This window comes from Platichthys flesus, chromosome 16 (assembly GCF_949316205.1).
Source record: "Platichthys flesus chromosome 16, fPlaFle2.1, whole genome shotgun sequence".
Taxonomy (NCBI): domain Eukaryota; kingdom Metazoa; phylum Chordata; class Actinopteri; order Pleuronectiformes; family Pleuronectidae; genus Platichthys; species Platichthys flesus.
The window spans coordinates 22847286-22871168 of NC_084960.1; the positions used below are offsets into that span (position 1 = coordinate 22847286).

A 23883-nucleotide genomic window follows, 5' to 3' on the forward strand; every position below is an offset into this window, starting at 1 on the left:
ACAATGTCATGACTCATGGTGGAAACCCATTGGTCAGCAGCACAATTTAATATTCATGATGTGCTTTGCATTTACCATTTATGGTTGAAAGAGAAATGAAGGCTCCAACCTTCTTAACCCAACATAATCCTAGCATTTATTGCGCTTCAGTGACAAACCGAATTTCAAGGAAGTAATGGCGATGATACGCGACCAGATGTCCAATGCATCAGAGTATTGTGCAATGGGTGCACGACCAGCTGGTCACTCTGATCATGGAAAGACCAGACTGTCTTTCTTTTGTCTTTGGTGTCTTGCTGGCCGATAAAGGAGGAGGTCTTCTCACGGCTCGCCAGCACACATTTTGAGTTCTTCCAGCATCTCTCTCCTCCTACACACCACACTTGAATACACCCACTCTCAACACATGCTTTATTGAAGACCACACACATCATAGTACCTTTTGTTCATTCTCCTGTTAATTATTAGGTTCCGAGCACAACAGTGCATGGTGTTCCATGGTCTTGATCCTCAACACCAAAAAAACAAAAAATCATAATTGATTTCAGATATAACAAAGAGTGTGAACACCGCACTGTGATCATGAAAGAAAGCTTACCAACACCTGTTGGTCCTGAGGACCATAAGGCGCAATGAACTCTCAAACTGCTGATCAATTTCTACCACTGTACTGTTGAGAGCATTGCTACATACTGTTGCACAGTATGGTCATACTTCAATGCAGAGAAAAAGCACAAACTTTTTTAAACACACAAAAAAAAACACGAGGAAGAGATGCCTAAGCATCACCCATGACAGTACTCAATGGCAGTCTTGTCAGAAAGTCAGAACATCCAGGTACATAATCTTGAAAATAACATTAGTCAAATTTTCATTGTTTGCTATTACTTCAGCAGACACTGTGCTGGAGGCCATTTCTAGCGGCTGCAAAGGAAATTCTATTCTTATCAGCGTGGTGCCTGACATGAGTAAATGGAAACGATAACAAGCATATGCTGATTATATGGGATTTGTTTTGGCATTGAATGAAGGTGTGAAAGGAAAGAAGCTCTCAACTGAATATACAGTGTCTGAGACGGTGGAGAAGTTATTAGACTCTGCACTGATGGTTGACAAAACCTAATCGTCTTTTAGGTTTAAATCTGTCATAATGTTGGGAAGGTGCCGTTCGGCAATACAAAATATAAAAAACTGACAATTCCCTTAAAATGCATTGACACACGGAAGTAAAAAGCCTGTTAAATGTAATGAGTAGAAAGTTCAGATATTAAAATGTTGGGGTAACTGAAAAGATTAGATTAAAAAAATCAACTTAAATATAGTAACAAAATATTTGTACTTTGTTTATTCCCACCTCAGAAAATATATCTCCCAACCAGAAATAGGAAAATGACCTATTATATTTTATTTAACATTTATTGAATATTGTCACTGATATAACACACTGCTTACAACGCTCAATGTTTAACAACAGCTGTGCTCAGAAAAATGAGAAGCTGTAACTTATATCTGGAAAGTTTTATACACAAACTTGCTGAGGATTATTAGCATCTGAGCTTAGTGAACCTCAAAATCAAAACTCAGTCACTTGCCACTCTAGCCAAAGTCTCAGGCAAGGAGGTTGTCTTTCCATTGCTGTGCATTTGTCTCTTTGTGGATTAAAAATAATTAATGTACAGATGATACTCAAACATGGTTGAGGGGTGATGTATGGGCCAAGGAAGAACCTATACATTTTTGAACGATCATTTAGGGCTGGAACAACTGATCGATTTAATCGATCATAACCCATTACATAAACAGTTGGCAAATAATTAGTCTTTGATTTTTCAGGTCTTTTACAATAAACAGCACAGCAAATCCAGGACCTTGTGTAGCTCACGTGATGACACAATCTAATATCTTGAGTAAATATTTGAAAAATAGCACAGACACAAACACAGCTAACAATACAGTGGGGACAAGTCATGACAAGCGTGGGAACACTTTAAAATTCAGCCTTTAAATAAGACCCTTAACTGCTAAATGTACAAAACTTATATTAAATGGCACAGCAGCACAACATCACCACGGTATGAACCTGAAGAGAAACATGTTTGAACCGTTATTCTCTCACTTTATATTCTGATTGTAAACAACTTGATGTTCATACCGTAGTGATGTGCTGCTGTGTCATGTGAGATCAGCTTTAACAAGTTCTTTGAGGCTTTAATGTCAAATGTTCTTTAACAACTGTATCTTCCCCTATTAAGTGAGGAGCGGGAGAGGGATCTGCAATTACATCGTAAGATTCAAATTACTTTGCGTATTCTTGTGGGTGGGTTGTCATTATACTGTAGATATCTACAATTCTGTTCAATTACCTAGCAAGCATTGCTAACATGGCTAAGAAGAGCAGCGTTAAACGGTCAGAAGTGTGGCTTCACAAAAAGACAACGACAGGGCAGCAGAGCGTTGATCTGCTGTCTGTAAGACTGTACAGTATTTAATGTTCTGCAGTCTCCGAGCCCAAGTGTGTCATCTTCAACTTTTCGAACGCATTCAAGGGATCTTAAAGTTGACAATTATTGATGCAACATTAATAAACAGGAGCAATTAGAACATTTTCTACTACTAATGATCCACATATAAGACTGTGTTGTTTGGTTAATTTAAACACCAGTATTTTCTGCGCAAAATGTTTCATTGCCTCCATCTCAGTAACTACAAATTTTCACAGTTGGGTTAAATACATTGAGCATGTCTGATAAGTCTGAGATGAGTTGTGTTGGTTTTCTATTGTAATGTGGCCAGTCCACTACAATGCATTACCACTGCTGCCATGGTGTAACATGAAGCACAGCTACTGTGCATTGATCCAGTCCCATAAAGATATTTTTGTTATCTAAACATTTTTAACCTTTTTCAGGAATTGAGATGGGTATCGATAAGAACTGGAATCTAAAAACAGAATCGGAATCGACCAAATTGAAACGATACCCAACCATAATTAAATTGCAGATGTCTGTAATACATTTAGAAGCAACATTGTACTGAAGATTAAGTTTATTTTGTAATAAACTGCTGGAAATGGTAAAAGTATTTTTATCACCTGTTACCCAAACTGCAATGAAAAGTGACAGAATAAAATCCAAGAGAAATGGCTCGTAGAAACTCAATTTAAAAAATACACATATCCGGACCACTTTGTTTCAGGGCTAAAAGCAGTTGAAAGTGTGGTAACACTTGCCAAAAGTCAACACAGACAACACACAACACAAAATTGAATGCAAAATGCATGACTGGGCAGCTCAACTTGTCTAACCTGAGGAAAAACCTTGTCAAAAACCAAATACATTTTAAAGCTGGGAGTTTACCATGACTGAGACCAAGCACCAGACACGGAGAGCAAAACATTGGGTTAGGTTTAATTCACAACTTAAGATAATATGTTAGACAGGTTGAGTATTTTGCTGGTGAAGATAAATGGGCTCTTTTAACTGTCTTGGTTGATATTAAGTCAGCATTTCTGGTAGAGTTAGTAAACACTCAACCCCTGATTGCATCCAAAATTCCTTATATTCATGCCATTAAGAATGCTAAGTCAGTGGCAAGATTGCTTCTCGGTTGTAGAGTGAACCATTATTTTCTCCACTGTTGTTAAGTTGTTTTTATTTATTACGGTAAAACGATCATAACGATTGCGACATACTGAATTATATTGGATTGGATACACACATTCTTGATTAACACGACCCAGATAGGTAGAAGATCAGCTAATAGTACTGGTTTTACCAGGCACACATTTGCAATAGAAATCCAAGAAATACACACTTACAGTTTCTAATGTCCGAAATGAAAACCGCTAATCCGCGCATTCCATCTCCTTTCGACACAGCCGGCATGTTCACAAGTTCCTGTCCTCACTCCGGCCTTATCCGAAAAAAACGACCTGGCGTTGGTCAGCCTGTCACACTGAAAAGGAGTGGAAGATGGCCAACTTGACGTTTGGTAGGATTTAGCTTCTTCACGATTCCGGTCTATCGCCACTATTTTGAGTGATCTACCCAGCGGTGTGCCTGTGGTTGGCTAGCTCGGATAGCATGTGCTTTATTAGCTAGAGGGTGGTGGATCAGTCAGCAGTAGTTTAATTCAACGTTATCCTTGTTAACTGGTTCGTTTCCGCTGCTTGAGGCAAGCTAACGTTATTTCATTCAATCCGTACTTGCTAGGACAGAAGCGACACGCACGACATCTACAGCATTACATAACTGAGGTCAAAACTACCAACTGGAGGTCTCTCGGGTGTACGCGATCAGGTGTATTATACAAAATACGTCCGAAAATGTAACGTTAACTTACTCCGACTGAGGCACCGTAGCGCTAGCTCAACCACTAGCTAGCTAGCTTGCGAAAATAAATGCTAGAATGCATCACAGGTTGACCAGAATGACTCGATCGAAAGACTTAACGGCAAGGTTGTGATGTGAAGTACTACCCTTTCGCCCTCTCACTTTTTCTTTCTAAAGCAGCAGATAAGATGTATGGTAATGTCCGCTCTAATTCTTTAGCCTCGGTCCGTGGCTCGAATAAGGCTCGTAACAGCTCAACCAGCCGTGAACGCGCACGATCATCTCCAAAGGCAGAGCGCAGCGCCACGCGGATTGGTCAAGCGGAAAGCGCCCTCTGCTGCCATTTTATAGGTTTATACCTATGGTTTATAAACATTTGGAATTTAGACCGTTGTACGAAGTCTTTATCTGGATTTATTAAGTATAACAGCTGATACCTAAAGGACAATTCTGTTTTAGGAATAGCAATTTCTCAATTGTTGTTAAGTTGATTTTATTTATTACGGTATAACGATCATAACGATTGCAACATACTGAATTATATTGACAAGCCTCTTCCCTTGTGTGTGTGTCTCTCTAACTTTACTTCCTGTCTTGTCTAGCGTCCTGCTTGGCAGTTCATTATGTTCTTAACATTATTTCCAGTGACCACAACTCCAGATATCCTCCGCTTTTTCGGGAAATGTTTGAGCAAATATCCCAGGGGAAGCCTTCTGACTTACTTTTAAATAAATACAAGTTTAAATGTCTGCAGAAAGTCCCTGCTTTTAGCTCGATCATCTCTCTCTCTCTCTCTCTCTCTCTCTCTCTCTCTCTCTCTCTCTCTCTCTCTCTCGCTCCTTCTTCTTCTTCCTCGTTTTGTAAGGCGGTTGACATCCAGCTTATAAGTGCATTACCGCTGCCTTATGCAGAAAATAAGCACACACACTTTACACCCTACTCCTATTATAAATCACCTATAATTCTAACATAACACCGCGGAAGGCCTGATTCTAGCAAATAAATTGACATGAACACTGTGTGCACAATTATTAGGCAAGGGAGTATTTTGACCACATCATAATTTGTATGCATATTTTCCAACTCCAAGCAGTATAAACTTGAATGCCCTTTTGATTTAAGCATATCAGAAGACGTGTATTTGTGAAATGAGGGAGAGTGTGGCCGAAGGAGATCAACACCCTATATCAAGGTGTGCATAATTATTAGGCAGCTTCATTTCCTCAGGCAAAATGGGCAAAAAAAGAGATTTAACTGACTTTGAAATGTCAGGAAATTGTAAAGTTTTTCAGAGGGATGCAGAACTCTTGAAATTGCTAAGATATTGAGGTATGATCACAGAACCATCAAACGTTTTGTTGCAATGATCAGCAGGGTCACAAGAAACCTGTTGAGAAAAAAATATGCAAATTAACTGCCAGAGATTTGAGAAGAATCAAATGTCAAGCTACCAGGAACCCATTATCCTCCAGTGCTGTCATAATCCAGAACTGCTATCTAAATGGAGTGCCCAGGTGTTTTGGTGCTCAGAGACATGGCCAAGGTAAGGAATGGTGAAACCCGACCACCACTGAAATGTCAAGACTGGGCCAAGAAATATCTGAAGACAGATTTTTCAAAGGTTTTATGGACTGATGAGATGAGTGACTCTTGACGGATCTGATGGATGGGCCTGTGGCTGGACCAGTACAAAGCTCCACTTCGACTCAGACGCGAGTTGGGGTACTTGTATGGGCTGGTATTATTAAAGATGAGCTAGTTGGACCTTTTCAGGTTGAAGATGGACTCAAAATCAATTCCAAAAACCTCCTAACAGTTTTGAGCAGATTTTTGCATGCATCCAAGTCAGGGCCGGTCTTTCCTACAGGCGACATAGGCGGTTGCCTAGGGCGCCACTCAGAGGGGGGCGCCAAAAACTGCGCCGAGCAAAAAATAAAATAAAATATTTTTTTTTTTTGCTAGGTAGAGTTTTTTGTGCCCCCTTCTATATGTGGTATGGTAAAATATTGTATTTAACTACTTTAACAGTAATTTAAGTAGTTTCATTAGAGAAATCAGTAAATGACAGCAGCACTCATGTGGAACGTTTGGCACTGGAGCAGTTGCACCCCGTACTGTCAGATGCAGTCTGGATGAGGAAGTTAATGCTCCGTGTCGTTACTGCTGCTGCATTCATCCTGTACTCTACAGGTTAGTAGTGGGTGAGAGTCACCTACGTTAGCTCCTAAAGCTTCGCTTGATCACCACGGGTGTCATTGAGACGTGTTGATGTTGTTTTGATTGTCTACTTAGAGTTAGACTGGTGAAACTTAGAAACTCCGCAGGGCAGTGAGGGGAGACACTCCCGCACTAGGTCGCGATAGTATATTGTTTACTTTACAGTGTGTCGTTCAGCTCCGACACACACAGACTCTGTAATTCATGTACTATTATTTTGCCTTATAAATACCAGTTATAAGCTAATGTTCAATAGGTCTATATTATAAATGTTTATATTTCTTTACGAGTGATGATGTATATTAAGATGTTTGGAGAAAAGAGACACCATAATAATTGAATGTATGTTTTATGCACTTAAAAATGCAGTTACACTCAAAGAAATGTTTGTACTTGAAATTGTGTTTAATTTGAATAAGATGCAGTCTGGATGTGGAACTGAAGGCTCCGTTTCGTTACTGCTGCTGCATTCCTGCTGTATTCTACAGATATACTTTGTTGCTGTGGTATCAATTTTGGGACCCATAACATACATCTCCAACCAATACTTTGACATTAAATTTTTTTATCTAACATTAGGGTAAAATGAGGCAAAAATCGAGGTACGAACCTCCTTGGTGTTGTCAGAACATGCTAGCACATTGAGGCTTATGGTTAGAGTGTGTGTGTCCAAGCAACTTCGACGAAGAAAGAAATAATTTTATAATAAGTTTTCGTGGGGGCGCCAGGAGTGAAGCTTGCCTAGAGCGCCAAATGTGCTAGGGCCGGCCCTGATCCAAGTACTCCACTGTGTGGCTAGCCAGTAAAGGCCTTAAAGATGAACGAATAATGACATTGGCCCCCTTGTGTCTGGGAGGCTGTGGTTGCTGCTACAACAACAGTTGATTGTCAACAGATCAAGAAACTGACAGAATCCATGAATGGAAGGCTTCCTACTGTTATATAAAAGAAGGGTTGCTATATTATTTTACAGATTTTTTTTTTTTTTAATTAACTAGTTCAGTCTATTTTGATGTTTCGTACAAAATAACTGGCATTCAGTCAGTAAATGCAAATAGGAACACATTCCTGGGATATCAGGAAGCTGCAGGGTTATATGCAGTTTAACTTCTGCATTTGTACTGATACGCTCATTGGAAAATGATCTCTACATTTACACAAACATAACCCGGTGTAATACTTTTTCCAGACATTCATTTATGGCCAAACTAAACCCGATGGCATCTGACGGACAGTTTTAAATGGTAGTTTTGTGTAGCCATAAATGACAGTACAAGCGTTTAGGAGGCAGGGTTTTCTTGATCCAAAAAAAGTAAGGATCCTCCTAACAGTTTTGGCCAATATTCCTTCTAATTAGTTTGATTCGCAATCTATATAAACACTATATGAGCCAATCAGATGAGGCACAACTAACAGCTCTCATGAAGTGTTCCCCTTATCCCGTAAATAATTTGTTTCCCAAATTGGGTAGTTATTACATACGGTGGCTGAGGGGTAGTACGGTCATCCTCCAACCTGAACGTCAGTTCGATCCCCAGTCTTCCCCATCTGCATGCAAAAGTGTCCTTAGGCAAGATGCTGAACCCTGAATTGGCCCACAGAACAACTAAAGTGCTGCTTATATTGTCTTATCACAATTTGCCTGTATTGTACTTAATTTAATTTTTATGAACTGCCTGACTCGATTATTTGAGCAGTAAATTGTGCAAATGTGAGTACATGATTTCCTTCTGTTACGAACATGACAATGTTGCAGTCAGATTTCACCTTTGCACATCAGTGGTGACATGTTTATTTAAAAAACAACCAATAATGGACATTTACTGACAATTCTGGTTAGCATTCTTTTGCATATAGAGCAGGGAGGACAAATCCAATCATAAGTGGGGACTTGAATCACCCGTGATCAGTATCAGGAGTTACTACTGCAAACGATCAGAGATCACCTTATCGGAACACCCTTAAATTATTAGAACATGAACAGATTCAACAGATGCCAAGGGCAGAGCAGGTGGTGATGATAGAGTAGGCTAAATGATAAGACATTTAAACTATGCAGATATGCATGTCATCAAGGCTGTTGAACCTGTCTAAATGAATTTCAAATGTGCAATGAATGCCCAAGGGAAAAAAAACAAAAGACAACTGTTCAATGAATTATTGAATCAATGCACTCTGGACTGCAAGAATGTGAAAACTTCTTTAATACTGGTAATGTTTGAACAAGTAAATGAAAAGAAACTACAACAAAAAAAAGGATCTATAAAATGTTGCTGCATGGGAGCTTCAAACTATGGAACAGACTTTCAGTCAAACTGAATCATCTGTCCTCGACCAAAGAAACCCAGGGGAGGGAGAGGAACTTCTAACGCATCCTGTACTCCGATGTCTTCGATATCTCACACAGCTGACCCTTGAAGTCGATGTCTACGGTGAAGTCCAGGTCTCTCTGAAAACCAAACAGCAGTGATTCAGCAAAGATGCAAACAGTAACTAGATACAGTGTTGATGCTACTCAAATATACGTTATAGCTGTGCTGTGATTTAAAGAATGTAAGACCTTCCAGGGTTCTGCTTACATTGTTTTTGACATTTGGCTTCATGTTGATGGTGCCAAATATCTCTTCACCAGTCTTGACAGTCAGGTAGTCATCCAGGTAGAAGACTGTCTGTTTCCAGTGGGTGTAGGGAGACTCTGGGCCTGAGAAATACGGAATGCTAAATGTGATCATTTGAAACATGTCAACGATCAACGTAAATCCCCATAATAGAGAATACACTGCTTTGTTTTTAGCTGTAACCACAACCTGTAAATGTAGCAAATGATTAACAGTTGAAAATCAATAACTGCATAATCTGGATATCCAATTGTGAGTCTTCACTAGCCCATCAATTCAAGTACGATTTTCTGATAACCATATAAATGTAGTGATACGTAGGTACTTCTTCCTCAACAGTCAGCCAATATCAATATATTTAGAAAAAGCTATCAAAAATATTATATACCGGTATTGTACTATAATTTACATTATACAGTTTCAATTAAAAGAAAAAAAACTGAAGTCTGAAACAGTGGTCAGCAACTGAAACTATAGCTGTGAGGCCAAAACTGGCAGAAATAATACAGAGTATTTCTCATAATTTTATTTCGGCACATCAGATAATATCAGACTGACACAGGGATTACCAGGTGCCTTGGGTGCTGATTTGTCATAGCAGTAGTGCAGTGGCAGTACGCGGCTCAACAGACAAGACATGAGGTGTGGGAATAACCAAGTGGCTAGAATTGTATAAAGGAACATCTGTGCAGAGGCATCTGACGCCTTATTGTTTGTAATTACAGACAGTAAGAGCTCTTGCTAACAATTTGCTGATCTCATGGCTAGCAAGCATCCCCGAACTTTAATGCAAGAGTATCTTACTGGTTGTAAGAGAACTAAGAACTTATCAATGTTACTTTGTTCATCTGTCCAAGTAGTGTCTCCAGTATGAATTACATCACATGAAGCCTGACCAAATGCCACTGTGTAAAAACTAGGTGGACTGTGTGTAAGAGCAGACTTACTTGTAGAGAAGCCGGTCCTCTTGTGACAGCGGGTGAACTCTATGTTGAAGTAGGTCACAAGAGCATGGATGTAGTCATTCCTCTTGACCTGTAGGCAGAATGGTGAGGTGAAGGACAGGTCCTCTGCCTTCACTGTGTAAATGTCCACCTCCTGAATAAAAAAACCACAACACAATCAGAGTTAATACCTCTGCAACAAAGTAAGATACTTCAAGGCCTGTACAACAAAGCAGATTCAACATATCATCTGGGGTAAAAAGGCATATTTAAGGAGATCAATTTCTTAAATGACACATTTAATCAGCTTTCTTTGATTTTGCATGCCATTTGCTTTTAAAGTTTAGTTTACTTCTCGTCTTAGATGTTTTGTATTTGAGAGAAGCAAAGAGGAGAAAATTACTGTGATGACATGAGGATTTGGACTGAAATGCTTATCTATTATGGGAAATGCTGAACGATGTGTGGGTCATATTTGAATGAAGACATGCTTTTTCTATTATCTTTGTTTTTAAAACAGAGCAACAGTAAGAGAGTTAAAGCATAAACACTGTAAGAAATCTAAGTAAAATGAAGCTATGACAGCTCTGATTTATTAAATATGGACACAGTTCAGAACAGCAAAACAATTCCACTCTTCTTTAAAAAAAAAAAATCTGGTGCGCTCATCTATATCTTTGACTGGTTTTCGAGTGATCAGATTGGTCAGTAGATTGACAGGTTTTGATCTGTAATCACAAATCAACCAGGTCAGACGCAGGTTAGCTGTTAGCATAAGTAAGATCAGAAACAGCTTCGTAGGTCTGAAAATGCTTAAAGGTAAACTTGAAGTTAACTAGATATTCACAAAACCAGCTTAGTCGTACAGGACTCGGGTAAGTATCAATCTATCATTGATTGACCCACCTTGATGAGACAGGCATTGCTGACCAACTGCTTAGGGTCCACCACGTCAACCAATGGTTCCTTAATGGCCACCTCCTTGATGCACGACATGTCAAACCCATACACATTCTCCCACCCTGACAGAGCACACAGTGGAATTAAAACAGTTATTTACAGACAGTGGGGGCCAGTCCTATGCCTTGTACAATTGTCTTTCCATCCCTAACAGAAATGATCTGAGGGTTGAATAAATAGTCAAATGTTTGGAACAAACAATGCTTTACTATTGTTGAGTCTCATCTAACCCAGGAATCCCAACCTAAACACTGCAACTCAAAGGCTTAAGTTGGGTCTGGAGAAAGACTACTTACAGTGGATTTTGTAGTCCTTGTACTGCCTGTCCTCAATGGCAGTGACATAAAGTGTTGCCCTGTCTGGGAAAATCATTCCATCTGGCTTCTATGAAGGGGTGAGAGGTGGAAAACAAACTCAGGAGCAGAACTTGAGGTTATCCAGAGTGTAGATTAGGGCTTGGATGAAACAACCCAATCGATGCGTAAATATGTCCGCTAGTCGTATGAAAGGCCATGCAAAGCATGGATTCACCGTAAGGGCAAGCAGAAATGAAAAAATATCGTCTTTGGTATAACTTTTAAAATTAAATATAATTTGCTGTGTACTTATTGGGTTACCAGTATCAGCAAACACTTAAGGATCAAGTAAAGGGTATTCATTTCTAGATTTCAAAATTGTGTTCACTAGAAAAGGCATGCTTGTTTGTGTTGAAGATTGAAGGACGGAAAAATATGACAAGTAGAGCATAAAACAAAGCCCTTTCCTTTTTAAAAACACACTTACCAGCCATTTGTCTCTGGCATAAATTACTGTATTGAGCATGGACTCATAGAAGAGACAATAGCCCATCCACTCCGATATGATGATGTCTACTCCTTCAACGGGCAAGACCACCTCTTCCACTTTCCCCTTGATGATAGTCACAACTGCACAAACAAGAGTAGGTTAGGAGGCACAGCAAAAATTGTATGACCCTGATCTGCACATACAGAAACCCTACTTGTATCTCCAGATCATTTACTCACCATCATCCATCTTGTTGGCCTTGACGATTTTCACTGCATAGTCTGAGATGCTACTGCACTCTATCTATGAAAATAAAAAATATTTTAATTCACATCTTCTCATGCCACTCTAAAAAGATCATTGCCATTGGTCAATCTGGGATATGTTCAGTTAATCTAGAAACTACACAAATTAATAATTTGATTAACCCAACACATACCCCTATAACCTTCTTGGCTCCAGCTTTGGCAGCAAACATGCAGAGGATGCCTGTCCCACTGCCCACATCCAGCACCACTTTGTCCTTAAACAGATGCTTGTTGTGGAACATGGAATTGCGGTAGGTCAGTGTGCGAACCTCATCTTTGAGCATCTCCTATAGGGTCAATGAAAGGCCCCAAATGTTATTATCTGGTAAGATAGGCTTGAACTTTAGACATTTTGCGCAATAGTTTCTTACCTCATGGATACCAAAGTGGGCGTATGAGTCAAAGTAGTAGTCTTTTGAAGTCATATCCTCAGCAGCAGGCTTGGCTGAGCTCTCCCCCTGAGAAACCTCAAAAGATATACACAGTTACAGTCTAGGAGAGGCTTAGCTCCGGTGTTCTATTGCTTTAATGATGTTCAGGATACACCTCTTTACATCACACTCTTAAAAACCTGAATTTTGCAGCCATAAAGCCAACAGCTAAGCTAAAGGCCGGCGCATGCTTCTGCGGCTTTTCACACAGTTTCACCTCTTCTATTATTATACTGTATTGCAATCGGACATTGTTTACTGTTTTGCATTTTACTTCACTTTTATCTTTCATATACTCAGAAATGTTTGTCAAAATAAATGCTACTTTGTATAAATATTGGAAAAAGTGAGTAAAGAAGTAAACAGTGAGTAAATGTATACGTTTTCTATTTTTTATTGCTTTTCCTATGTATGTTGTATTTATTGCGTTTTATGTTTCTATGTTCATTGTTAGCACCAATAACCAGAGCAAATTCTTTGTAGGTGTAGTGGGTGTAGTAACGTTTTGTCGTTGACGACCTTAGAGACGTCTTCTTTGTGTGTGGCAGTCTTCGACTATTTTTTTTTTTTTACATCGCCACTGCTGCTCCCCTTTTCTGTCTGAAAAAATATGTCCCATATCTTCCATTATACAAGTAGTCATACTTTCAGATCTCTTCGGCCAAACTCTTCTATTTGGTCCATATTCGTTCTTCTAAATCTTCAGCCGGTATTTTGGGGGCATGAAATCTTGCGGGCTGCGTAGCTTTGTGTATAGCTAGAAAAATTAGTCGACGCACGCAAGAAGGGGTACGCAAGTACGCAGGGGCTTCTCTGCTTGCATGTCCATGAAAACGCAGAAGCATGCGCCGGCCTTTACCATGACGTAATGATTACTGCGTCAACTTGACTGCGCAATGTGTTATCAAAAGTCCAGCAGTTTATGTAATTGTGAGAGTGAAGTGTTTGACACTGCTTTTGAGTTTCTGAGCACCTCACTTTTTTCTACACTATGCAACGTAGCAATTTAGATAAACGTTACCAACAGGCCTAAGGTGGTCGTGTGGAATCATTCTGGAGGAAATCCCTGCTGAACTTGTCTGGCTTTTTGAGCTCAACAGAAACATTTTCAACTAAGGTATGAACACCAAAATCATGAATGCAGGGACTCTCGAGTTAACCATAACATCACGATGGAAACACCCCGAACACGTTCGCCTCCAAAACAGAAATAATATAATTTTTACTGCAGTCTAAGCAAGTAGTTTGGTTTTGTTCGGTCTTTTTCCTAACTGTGATGGGCTGTCAACTTTCTCAGCTAATAGTCCTAAAATAATTAGCGCGCCACATGGTTGCGATCCCGGCCATCAAAACACCACGTCTAGACCAAAGTCGACCATGTCTAAACCCATCACTCACCAATTCACCAATAATCCCAGATGCTGTCAGATGTGAACAGCCTTATCCTCTAATCCATTTAATGCAGACGAAGGACTGGGGAAGACCTGGGTAACCGGCTTAAACTCGCTGTGTGACTACCGAGAAATCCCCATACAAAATAATAATGTAACTGCCACAAATGAACGAAATCCGACAGGGAAACCATCTTCGCCCATGCGCCCATTAAATGCTGGTTTAAGTAATCCAGCGAGAGCTAGAGGCAGCGCCCACGCCTGCTAACTAGCTCAGCAGCTAGCAGATACCATGCGGTTCGCCACAATGGTCACACGCTGCCGACCTACGACGTGTTCTGCTCACGTCACTCACTTCGGCTCGCATGGTTTGCCACAAGCTTAAACAGATAACCCATTAACTGGAGTTCAATTTATGACCGCAGTTTGAAAAACTATTCGAATAATTGAACGGCAACGGCAGAGTCACGTTTTCAAAGTTAAAATGGATGCATCCTCGACTCCCACCACCGATGCAAATAAAAACTAAAACAGACGTTTAAACACCCTTATACGCAGTTTGTCTGATTGACGCATATAGCCTTTATACACGAAATAAAGGCATAGAAATAGCAGAAATCGGAATATATATTTTGCAATGAGACCTTACCTCCATCCTCTCTGCTAATGCCGCCATTTCGATTTCGTGACTCAGGCAACAGTCGGTCTTATCTTTATTCTTCTTCTTCTTCTTCTTCGTCGGGTGTGTATTGGCGGTTGGCAAACCCTCTCATAGGCGCATTACCGCCACCCTCTGGACTGGAGTGTAGAGCAGTAGATTGGCAGCAATTCACTGTTAATTTCATTGACGAAAACTACGACGACAAATATACGTTAACTAACTTTTTCCCATGACTTAAGACGAGACGAAGACGTAACAAAAACAGATCTTTGAAAATAAAAATTATGACTAAATCTATTTTTACTTTCGTTGACGAGATGAAAATGTTTTTGGTTGTCACAATATTTGTTTAAAACATCATCGCATCAAGCCGTCATGAAGTACCAGGAGCGGGCGAGTGTGTGCGTGTATGTTTGTGTGTGTCTGTGTGCTCACAGTTCACGAGGAGCAGCCAGCCAGCCACTCACTGACTCACAGGCTGCTTCTTAACCAGTGTTGGGAGTAACGGCGTTTAAGTATAACGGCGTTACTAACGGAGTTCTTTTTCAGTAACGGAGTAATCTAATTAATTACTTTTGTCATCGTTACAACGCCGTTATCGTTATTGATAATGTAAAGTGGCGCGTTACTACAATTTGGTTGAATGAAGCGTGCGGTTGTAACAAATCACCCTGTTCAAACCCCAGGGGAAATGCTCTACGCTTTTAATTTTAAGGACACGGGCGGACTCGACCCGCTGTGTACCTTGCGCGCTGCCCGACCAAGTTATTATAAACGAAAGATCCCTGGTTGGACCGATGACCTTGTTATCGGTCTAACCCCTAATTAAATAAATATAATCGAATTCGACACAAAAAGGTTGCGTATTATAAGTGTATTTAAACAAAACCCACATCAATCCCACATATCCCCGTGCTCGAGCCCGCAAACCATGGCGGCCCCGTAAACATAAACACGCTATTTACACACATTCAACACATCAATATTTATTTTTATATGTTTTAATTCTATGCATCATATGGCAGGCTGCAATCTATTGAGTTCAAATAAATACCAAATGTTCTAAAATACTGTATATAGTGTTTTTATTCTTCAATCAGTTAATATAAACATCTTTGACGTTAAAGATGTTACAGAACGTAACAGCGTTATAAAACATGAAAAATAACGCCACAGTTACTTTGCTGAGTAACTAATTACTCTAACAACGTGGTAACTGAGTTACTAACTCAATTACTTTTTGGGAGAAGTAATTTGTAACTGTAACTAATTACTTTTTAGAAGTAACTTGACCAACACTGTTCTTAACAATGGAAACAGTGAAAACACAGAGTTTCTCTGGTCTCAGCTGCTCTGGGTCTTTGATTATCCGATTTGCCTTCCTCCTACACCGCCAGATGGTAGCTCCGTCCTGGTGATGTGTTGGGCAGACTTTATATGATTTTGCACCATGGCAAACTTTGGTACCTTAGTTTTAGATGCAAACTGGTTTCCATGGATGGTATCACAGATTTCCATTGTGGTAACGCTGACATTGGAACAGTGGGGCTCATGTTATTGTGGTCTAATCCTACGACTGTGTCCAGTGTTAATTTCGTTGACGAAAACGATGACGAAATATATTCGTTAACGACCCTTTTTCAATGACGAAGACGAGACGAAGACGTAACGAAAATGTTGGTGGTTGACTTAGTCACAATAATTTTTTTAACATCATCGTATCAGGCTGTCATAAAGTATCCGGAGCGGGCGAGTGAGTCTGTGTGTCTCTGTGTGTGTGTGTGTATGTCTGTGCTCTCCCAGATAGCGCACCGGTCCCGAGGCTCCGCCCCCCCCCCCCCCCCAGGTGTGAAAAAATGCTGTAAACTAAGAATGCGTGTAAATGAAAAATATAAATAATAATTGTTTATTTTTATCAATTTACAAAATGCAAAGTGAGTGAACAAAAGAAAAATCGAAATCAAATCAATATTTGGTGTTACTATCCTTTGCCTTCAAACCAGCATAAATTCTTATAGGTAGACTTGCACAAAGTCAGGGATTTTGTAGGATTATAGTCAGGTGTATGACCAACCAATTATACAAACAGGTGCTAATGATCATCAATTTCAGATGTAGGTTGAAACATTGTCATTAACTGAAACAGAAACAGCTGTCTAGGAGGCTTAACACTGGGTGAGGAACAGCCAAACTCTGCTACCAATGTGAGGTTGTGAAAGACAGTTTGATGCCACAGGTCATACACCATGGCAAGACTGAGCACAATAACAAGACACAAAGTCGTTATACTGCATCAGCAAGGTCTCTCCCAGACAAAGAGTTCAAAGCAGACTGGGGTTTCCAGATGTGCTGTCCAAGCTCTTTTGAAGAAGCACAAAGAAACGGGCAACATTGAGGATCATTTTGGTCGGCCAAGAAAACTTAGTGCAGCAGATGAAAAATACATCAAGCTTATTTCCCTTCGAAATCGGAAGATGTCCAGCAGTGCCATCAGCTCAGAACTGGCAGAAGCCAGTGGGACCCATGTACACCCATCTACTGTCCAGAGATGTCTGATCAGAAGTGGTTATCATGGAAGAGTTAAAGCCAAAAAGCCAAACCACCGTTATGGAAACCAGGGCCGAGCGACTCAACTATGCACGAACACATAGGAACTGGGGTGCAGACAAATGGCAGCAGGTTCTCTGGACTGATGAGTCAAAACTTGAAATATTTGGGAGAAGGCAGGTGGAGCATGGTGGAGGTTCCTTACAAGTTTGGGGCTGCATTTCTGCAAATAGAGTTGGAGATTTGGTCAGGATTAACGGTGTCCTCAATGCTGAGAAATACAGGCAGATACTTATCCATCATGCAATACCATCAGGGAGGCATGTGATTGGCACCAAATTTGTTCTGCAGCAGGACAACGACCCCAAACATAAAGCCAATTTCATTAAGAACTATCTTCAGCGCAAAGAAGAACAAGAAGTCCTGGAAGCGATGGTATGGCCCCCACAGAGCCCTGATCTCAACATCATCAAGTCTGTATGGGATTACATGAAGTGACAGGAGGATTTGAGGAAGCCTACATCCACAGAACATATGTGGTTAGTTCTCCAAGATGTTTGGAACAACCTATACCAACCGAGTTCCTTCAAAAACTGTGTGCAAGTCTACCTAGATGAATTGATGCTGTTTTGAAGGCAAAGGGTGGTCACACCAAATATTGATTTGATTTAGATTTCTCTACTGTTCATTCACTGCATTTTGTTAATTAATGCATACTCGTGAACTGTTTTTTGATTCGTACAGAAAGTATTTTGAGTATTTTAAATACAAAATTACTCCACTCTAAAGTATTTTGTTACAAATTACGTTAGATTTTTTATCGGCCCTACCAAATACAAATTACAAAATATTCAAAGTAATTGAAATACGTATTTCAAATACAAGTAATAGAAATACTGCCCATCTCTGACTGTCCTGCATCTCTACTCTGAGATCCATGTGTTTCTCTGTGTTGATCCTTTCTGCAGAGAGCCTCTATTAAAGTACACAAAGACAAATTTGGTGCTCCAATCTCTTGTATTTTCAGATTTCCATCAAAGTCTACCTAAATTTGGTGGATAATAAAGTTTGATCGTCTTATCGGCGATCCGCCAGGGCTGTTACAATCTCTTGCAGGACCGATCCGAGGACCTCACTAAACCATCCAATCGGTAGTAGCGATGTGTGTACAAAGGGCAGGGACTTAATAAACGCGACCACATTCCCCGTCCATTTATTCTCTTCAGGTGCTCTTGCAGGAGTCTGTACTAGCACTGTGCAGGCTGTTAACAAAATTGGAAAACTGTCTTAGATTGTGTGCCTAGAACTTGTTTCCCTTTGCTGGGTTATCATAAGGTACATTGTGTATAACTCCTGCTACTGATCAAAGGTCCATGTTTAGTGAAACAACTTTTAAAAGAGAAACTCTTTTAAAAGTTGTTTCAGAGAGAGAGAGAAAGAGTTAAAAAGCAAGAGAAGGGTCAAGGTCACAATGTGGAAAGACATTGAAGACGATAAAAAGTGTCTTGAAATGTGGGAAAAAGAGGCAGTGTGTAGGGACAAGTAAAAAACGCTTAAACAGATGGCTAAGGTTGGCAAGAAGGAAACTGAGAATATTGAAAAGTAAGTTGCAAAGAAAGTTGAAAATAAATCATATACATCTCTTTATCCTCTCCTCGACGCCTGCCTCCCTCCTCCCCAACGCCAAAACCCCCCTCCATATGATGTGCAGATACCAGACTCCACCGATCAACGCTCAAGCCCATCCCAGGCTCTACAGCCGCTCTGCCAGTCTATGGAGACGGTACAGCTGTAGGACTGAATGATGACGTCACCTCTTCCTCATCTCTGGGCTCCGATTCCTCCTCTCCCATTGCAAATAGAACTCGTCAGGAGCAGGGAGAAGTGATAACTGCTCCTATGATAAACGCCATGGGACCAACTGGCCCAGCCCTCGTCTACCGCCCCTGGACTGACGCAGACATGACCAAAGCACTAAATCACCTCCCAGACCAACGGAACTCTGGCACAGCATTTGCCCTCCAGTTTGAAACATTTTGCCAAGAATTCATGCCAACAGTGTCTGAAATCAGACGACTTCTAATGAAGAAATTAGGCCCCACTGACTTTGCAAAAATACATCAGCACTGTGGAGGTGACCTCCGTCTGACTTCACCAGACTGGGATGATGCGGGTAATGCCACATATGTCAATGCTCTCAACACACTCCTCAACGCCCCGAAGACCGTCTTCCCAAACAAAATAGAGAAAGGGACGAGATGACAGACGGAGAGGAGAAGTCCAGCCTTCCCGTCGAGAAACAGAGAAAGATAAGTGAAACACACACACACACAGAAGCATACACACACACAGAAGCCACTGCAAAGAAGTATCAGCTTGCGTTACTAACTGCACACACATACAAACACCAGATCACACACAACTTTGTGGTACTTATGTTAAGTACAATAGTGATGCTTTTAAGAAAATGCCTCAACTCGAACTTCAACAACATCCCATAAAGTTTGAACATGGTTTTCTGTTGTCTCCCTGTTGCCCAATTAATCTATTAGGAAGAGATTTGATGATTCATGGCATGCACCTCACATGTGACAGACACAGCAGATCATGTTTATGAATCTCTGTTTTTGCCTTTTTCTGAAAAGTCCAATAATTTTTGGTCTGGTTCCAGAAGTGCAACTGCTCATTTGTTGTGACTGAAAATCACCTTTATTCTTATGCAATGTTGTTCAGCACCTTTGATGTTTCTCCTTTACTTTCAGATCTGCCTGAAACACTGTGGGCAAAAGACAAATATAATGTGGGCCTCATCAGAAATTGGGATCCAGTCTAAATCACTCCAAAATCTGATTATAGACCATGTAAACAACAATATCCATTCAGACAGGAAGCAATGGAGGGGATACGTCCTGTTTTTGAATCCTTTTTGCAGTTCGGTGTAATTGTCCCCTGTCCTGATTCAACGGGCCGCATTCCACTGTTCCCAGTTAAGAAGATCAGAGACAAAGGTCAACCTACTGAGTGGCGGTTTGTGCAGGATTTGAAGGCTGTGAATAAGGCCGTAATTTTTCGATCGCCTATTATTCCCAACCCATACACACTGCTTTCCCAAATTCCGCCTAATGCAGTGTGGTTTTCGAATGTAGATTTATCCAACGCATTCTTTAGTGTTCCTGTCCACAAGGACAGCCACTCCTCCTCACTCCAGGTTCTGCTCTCTTGCAGTATGTTGATGGTCTACTAATTGCCAGTCCCACACAGGAGCAATGTTAAACAAACACGATCGCTTTGCAGAGACTTGTGAGGGCCATAAAGTCAGCCTCAGCAAACTACAGTTTGTACAACAAACCGTCACGTTTCCGGGTCATGTCGTCACCAAAGATGGCAAATCCCTGTCTGATAAGAGAGTAGAAGCTATTGTTAAAATGCCGAAACCCTTGATGAAGAAACGACTCATGTCATTCATCGGCACATTGTCTTTCTGTAGAACATTCATTCCTGACTTTGCTCTTCTTGAAGCCCCCTTAGGCGCTCTGTACCACGGCAAATCACTCACTCCTCATGAACGTGTCGTTTGGACTCCAGAAGCAGACGAGGCATTTGTCACACTGAAGAAGACGCTGCAGCAATCTCCCACTCTTGCTCTCCCTAACCCTGACAAACCTTTTATTCAGGCTGTGTATGTGAGAGACCGCTGCATGACTTCAGTCTTCCTTCAGCCTCATGGTGACAAATTTCGCCCTGTCGCCTACTTCTCCGCCAAACTTGATCCGGTGGCAGCTGGCCTTCACGTTGTTTGCGTGCAGTGGCCACCTGTGAAAAGCCGTCCTTGCCTCACGAAACATAGGTTACTCTGACTTGACACTCAGCGTTCCTCATGCTGTGTCTCTCATTCTTACAGAACAGTAGACCTCACATCTCTCTGCTGCTCGCTGGTTGCGGTATCACCGGTGATGAGGTCAGAGCCCTGACATCTTGGTGCAAGGACAACAACCTCCATCTCAACGTCAGCAAAACGAAGGAGCTGATCGTGGACTACAGGAAGAGACAAGGAGTGGAACACGCCCCCCTCTCCATCAACGGGACCACGCAGGAGTGAGTCAGCAGCTTCAAGTTCCTCGGGGTCCACATCACTGATGACCTGACCTGGACCCATCACACAGACTCCATCAGGAAGACGGCCAGACAGCGGCTCTTCTTCCTCTTCAGGCTGCGTAAGCTCCACATGGACTCCAAGATTCTCTGCAATTTCTACATGTGCCCAATAGAGAGCATCCTGACTGGCTGCATCACCGCCTGGTATGGCAGTTGCACCGCCCTGAGCCGTAAGGCTATACAGAGGGTGGTGTAGTCCACCCAGCACATCACCAGGACGGCGCTACCATCCATAGAGGACCTCTACACCCAGTGGTGCAGGAAGAAGAGCAGCCGGATTATTAAAGACCCCTTTCACCCCAGTCATAAACATTTTTGCCTGCTGCCGTCTGGCCGACGGTACCGCAGCATCCGGGCCCGCATCACCAGGCTCAGAGACAGTTTCATCCCCCAGGCCATAAGACTTTTAAACTCCTCTGAACTGCAATAATTCTACCAAACCAGCAACGTGACATATTTGCATATTTTCACATAAATGCACTATTGTTATTTTATTTTCTCTTCAGTTGTTTATATATATATTAGATATATATACTTTATTTTCTATTTTAAATTTTGATATTCTATTTTATTCAATATTTACTATTTCTATTTTATTTTATAGGTTGTAATTACTTGAGCATTACTAGAAGACAGCTTGTGACTCAAGCATTTCACTGCCAGCAACTGCTTAATGTTATTGTTGTGCATTTGATAATAAAAATCTTGAATCTTGAATCTTGAGAAATAGTGGGTTTGCTGGAGGTGTGACTCTCTGTCAGCATGGCTACAGTGATTGGGTTTTTATTGAATTTGGTGTTTATATCGAAGGAGAATACGGGTTTAAATGTAATCAGAATTATTTTCTTAAATTTAGCTACAGCACTATCAGGTAGACATCTAGAAAATCAGTTTTTTATTAGTGGCATATGTTCAGATAATGTTAAATTGAAGGTTATTAAATTATGGTCTGATAGAATTGGATTGCGCAAAAGTACTATTTAATGTTCAATTTTGACACCGTATGATAATACGAGGTCAAGTGTGGTTACAACAATAAGTAAGTTGGTATACACACTGACTGAAACCAATTTAGTCTAGTATCTAAATAAATGCTGCGCTAAGGCTATGTTTATTATTGTCAACATGAATATTAAAGTCACCAACAATAATAATTGTATCGGCCTTTAGGACTAAGTTTGATAAAAACTCAGGGAATTCAGTTAAAAATTCAGTATAAGCTCCAGTAGCATGGTAGTCTACAGCAAGTATGATTGGCTGTTGGTGTTTCTTGGATTGGTGTGGAAGACTAACAACAAGACATTCAAGTGAGTTGTAGATGAGTTTAGGTTTATGATTAATTGATAGACTGGAGTTAAAAATTGCAGCTGGACAGTAACTAGCGTGTTAACAGTTCCTGTTTCACGTTTGTGCTGTGATTGCAACTTGACCCTCCTCACTTCAAAGTAGAGTAAACAACAGTGGTAAATAGTAAATGGTCTGCATTTATATAGCGCTTTTCTAGTCTTGGTGACCACTCAAAACACTCTACTGTACAGTTTGGTGCCGTTCACACACATGGCACACACTTGTTATGGCGGCAGAATAGTTATTAGTTATTGATCTGTAGAGTCAGAATCTGTGACTCTCTTTTCAATTTGACAGTCAACATTAATGTCATGTAATGTACAACTACCTCTTGTACTGTCTCTTCCACAGAAAAACAAAAAGTCAAAATGCACTGTGGTCTGGCAGATACCACGTGCGCACCAGAACCTTATTTCATAAGACTCCTGCAAAAGGTCAGAACCACTTGTAAATTCTGTTCATATCTGTTATATAACTTAAAGAAATTATACATAACTCCTCCGATCCTAAATATAGTAAAAATAAGTAATATTCAACATTTTGAATGACATTTATCAAACCAGTAATTTCCTACTTGAAATAAATATTTGGAATAACAACTCTTATCAGTAAAGGAGACACCTGAGACTGTGGAGCACTGTTTTCTTCCAGTGTGATTCCATAAAATAATTTTGGACTTCATTTCAGGGATGGCTCTTATGATTAAGATGCATTTGTTAGTCCCAAACACATGCACAAACATGCAAAGGCACACTCATTCAAAAAGGGAAATGTAATCTCTGCTTTTGACCCATCAGTACAGGAGACACCTGAGACTGTGGAGACTGTGGAGCACTGTTTTCTTCCAGTGTGATTCCATAAAACAATTTTGGACTTCATTTCAGGGATGGCTCTTATGATTAAGATGCATTTATTAGTCCCAAACACATGCACAAACATGCAAAGGCACACTCATTCAAGAAGGGAAATGTAATCTCTGCTTTTGACCCATCTGGTGCAGGACACACAGAGCAGTGAGAGACCATGTACAGAGCTCGGGGAGGAAATGATGGGGGAGTAGGGTGCCTTGCCCAGGAGCACTAGACAGGGTAGGGAGACTCTTGGATTTTTGGACAGATCAATCCAGGTTCGTCTTTCGTTGTCTCTCCGTGGAGTCGGACCAGAGACGAACCAGAGACCTTCTCTGC

At 40.7% G+C, this 23883-nt stretch overlaps 2 protein-coding genes and 1 long non-coding RNA gene across 5 annotated transcripts in view; 1 reads left to right on the forward strand and 2 right to left on the reverse strand.

The window, feature by feature from the left end:
• The window catches only part of ap2a1 (adaptor related protein complex 2 subunit alpha 1), a 53622-nt gene extending 49023 nt beyond the window's left edge, over window positions 1-4599 (reverse strand). For both annotated transcript variants that reach the window (XM_062407138.1, XM_062407137.1), the window contains exon 1: window positions 3818-4599. In XM_062407138.1, coding sequence (XP_062263122.1) covers window positions 3818-3884 — 67 coding nt within the window. In that variant the 5' untranslated portion in view covers window positions 3885-4599. The remainder of the gene's footprint in view (window positions 1-3817) is intronic.
• A 4136-nt stretch (window positions 4600-8735) lies between these two features.
• Window positions 8736-14778, reverse strand: prmt1 (protein arginine methyltransferase 1). 2 transcript variants are annotated; one of them, XM_062407593.1, is made up of 10 exons: window positions 14636-14778; window positions 12536-12622; window positions 12296-12451; window positions 12096-12159; window positions 11854-11996; window positions 11367-11454; window positions 11017-11132; window positions 10114-10264; window positions 9128-9249; window positions 8736-8997 (listed from the first exon to the last, which is right to left on the reverse strand). In XM_062407593.1, the coding sequence occupies exons 1-10, from the start codon at window positions 14660-14662 to the stop codon at window positions 8914-8916; spliced, it is 1038 nt and encodes a 345-aa protein (XP_062263577.1). In that variant the 5' UTR covers window positions 14663-14778; the 3' UTR covers window positions 8736-8913. The 2 variants fall into 2 exon arrangements, with proteins under 2 accessions (XP_062263577.1, XP_062263576.1); XM_062407592.1 differs by having other exon boundaries at window positions 12536-12631.
• On the forward strand, window positions 13493-22066 carry LOC133970631 (uncharacterized). Its single transcript, XR_009924330.1, has 2 exons — window positions 13493-13712; window positions 18906-22066. It is a non-coding gene; the product is annotated as an uncharacterized LOC133970631 (long non-coding RNA).
• Window positions 22067-23883: the final 1817 nt, after the last annotated feature.

What these genes read in the sequence shown, in the direction of transcription:
- prmt1 (XM_062407592.1), bottom strand. Translation starts at nt 14,662, where the DNA reads ATGGCGGCATTAGCAGAGAGGATGGAG. An exon ending in GAGGACCGGCTTCTCTACAA is followed by an intron (nt 9,250 to 10,113) that starts GTAAGTCTGCTC and finishes CGTATTTCTCAG; the next exon opens with GCCCAGAGTCTCCCTACACC. An exon ending in AGCCAAATGTCAAAAACAAT is followed by an intron (nt 8,998 to 9,127) that starts GTAAGCAGAACC and finishes TTTGGTTTTCAG; the next exon opens with AGAGACCTGGACTTCACCGT.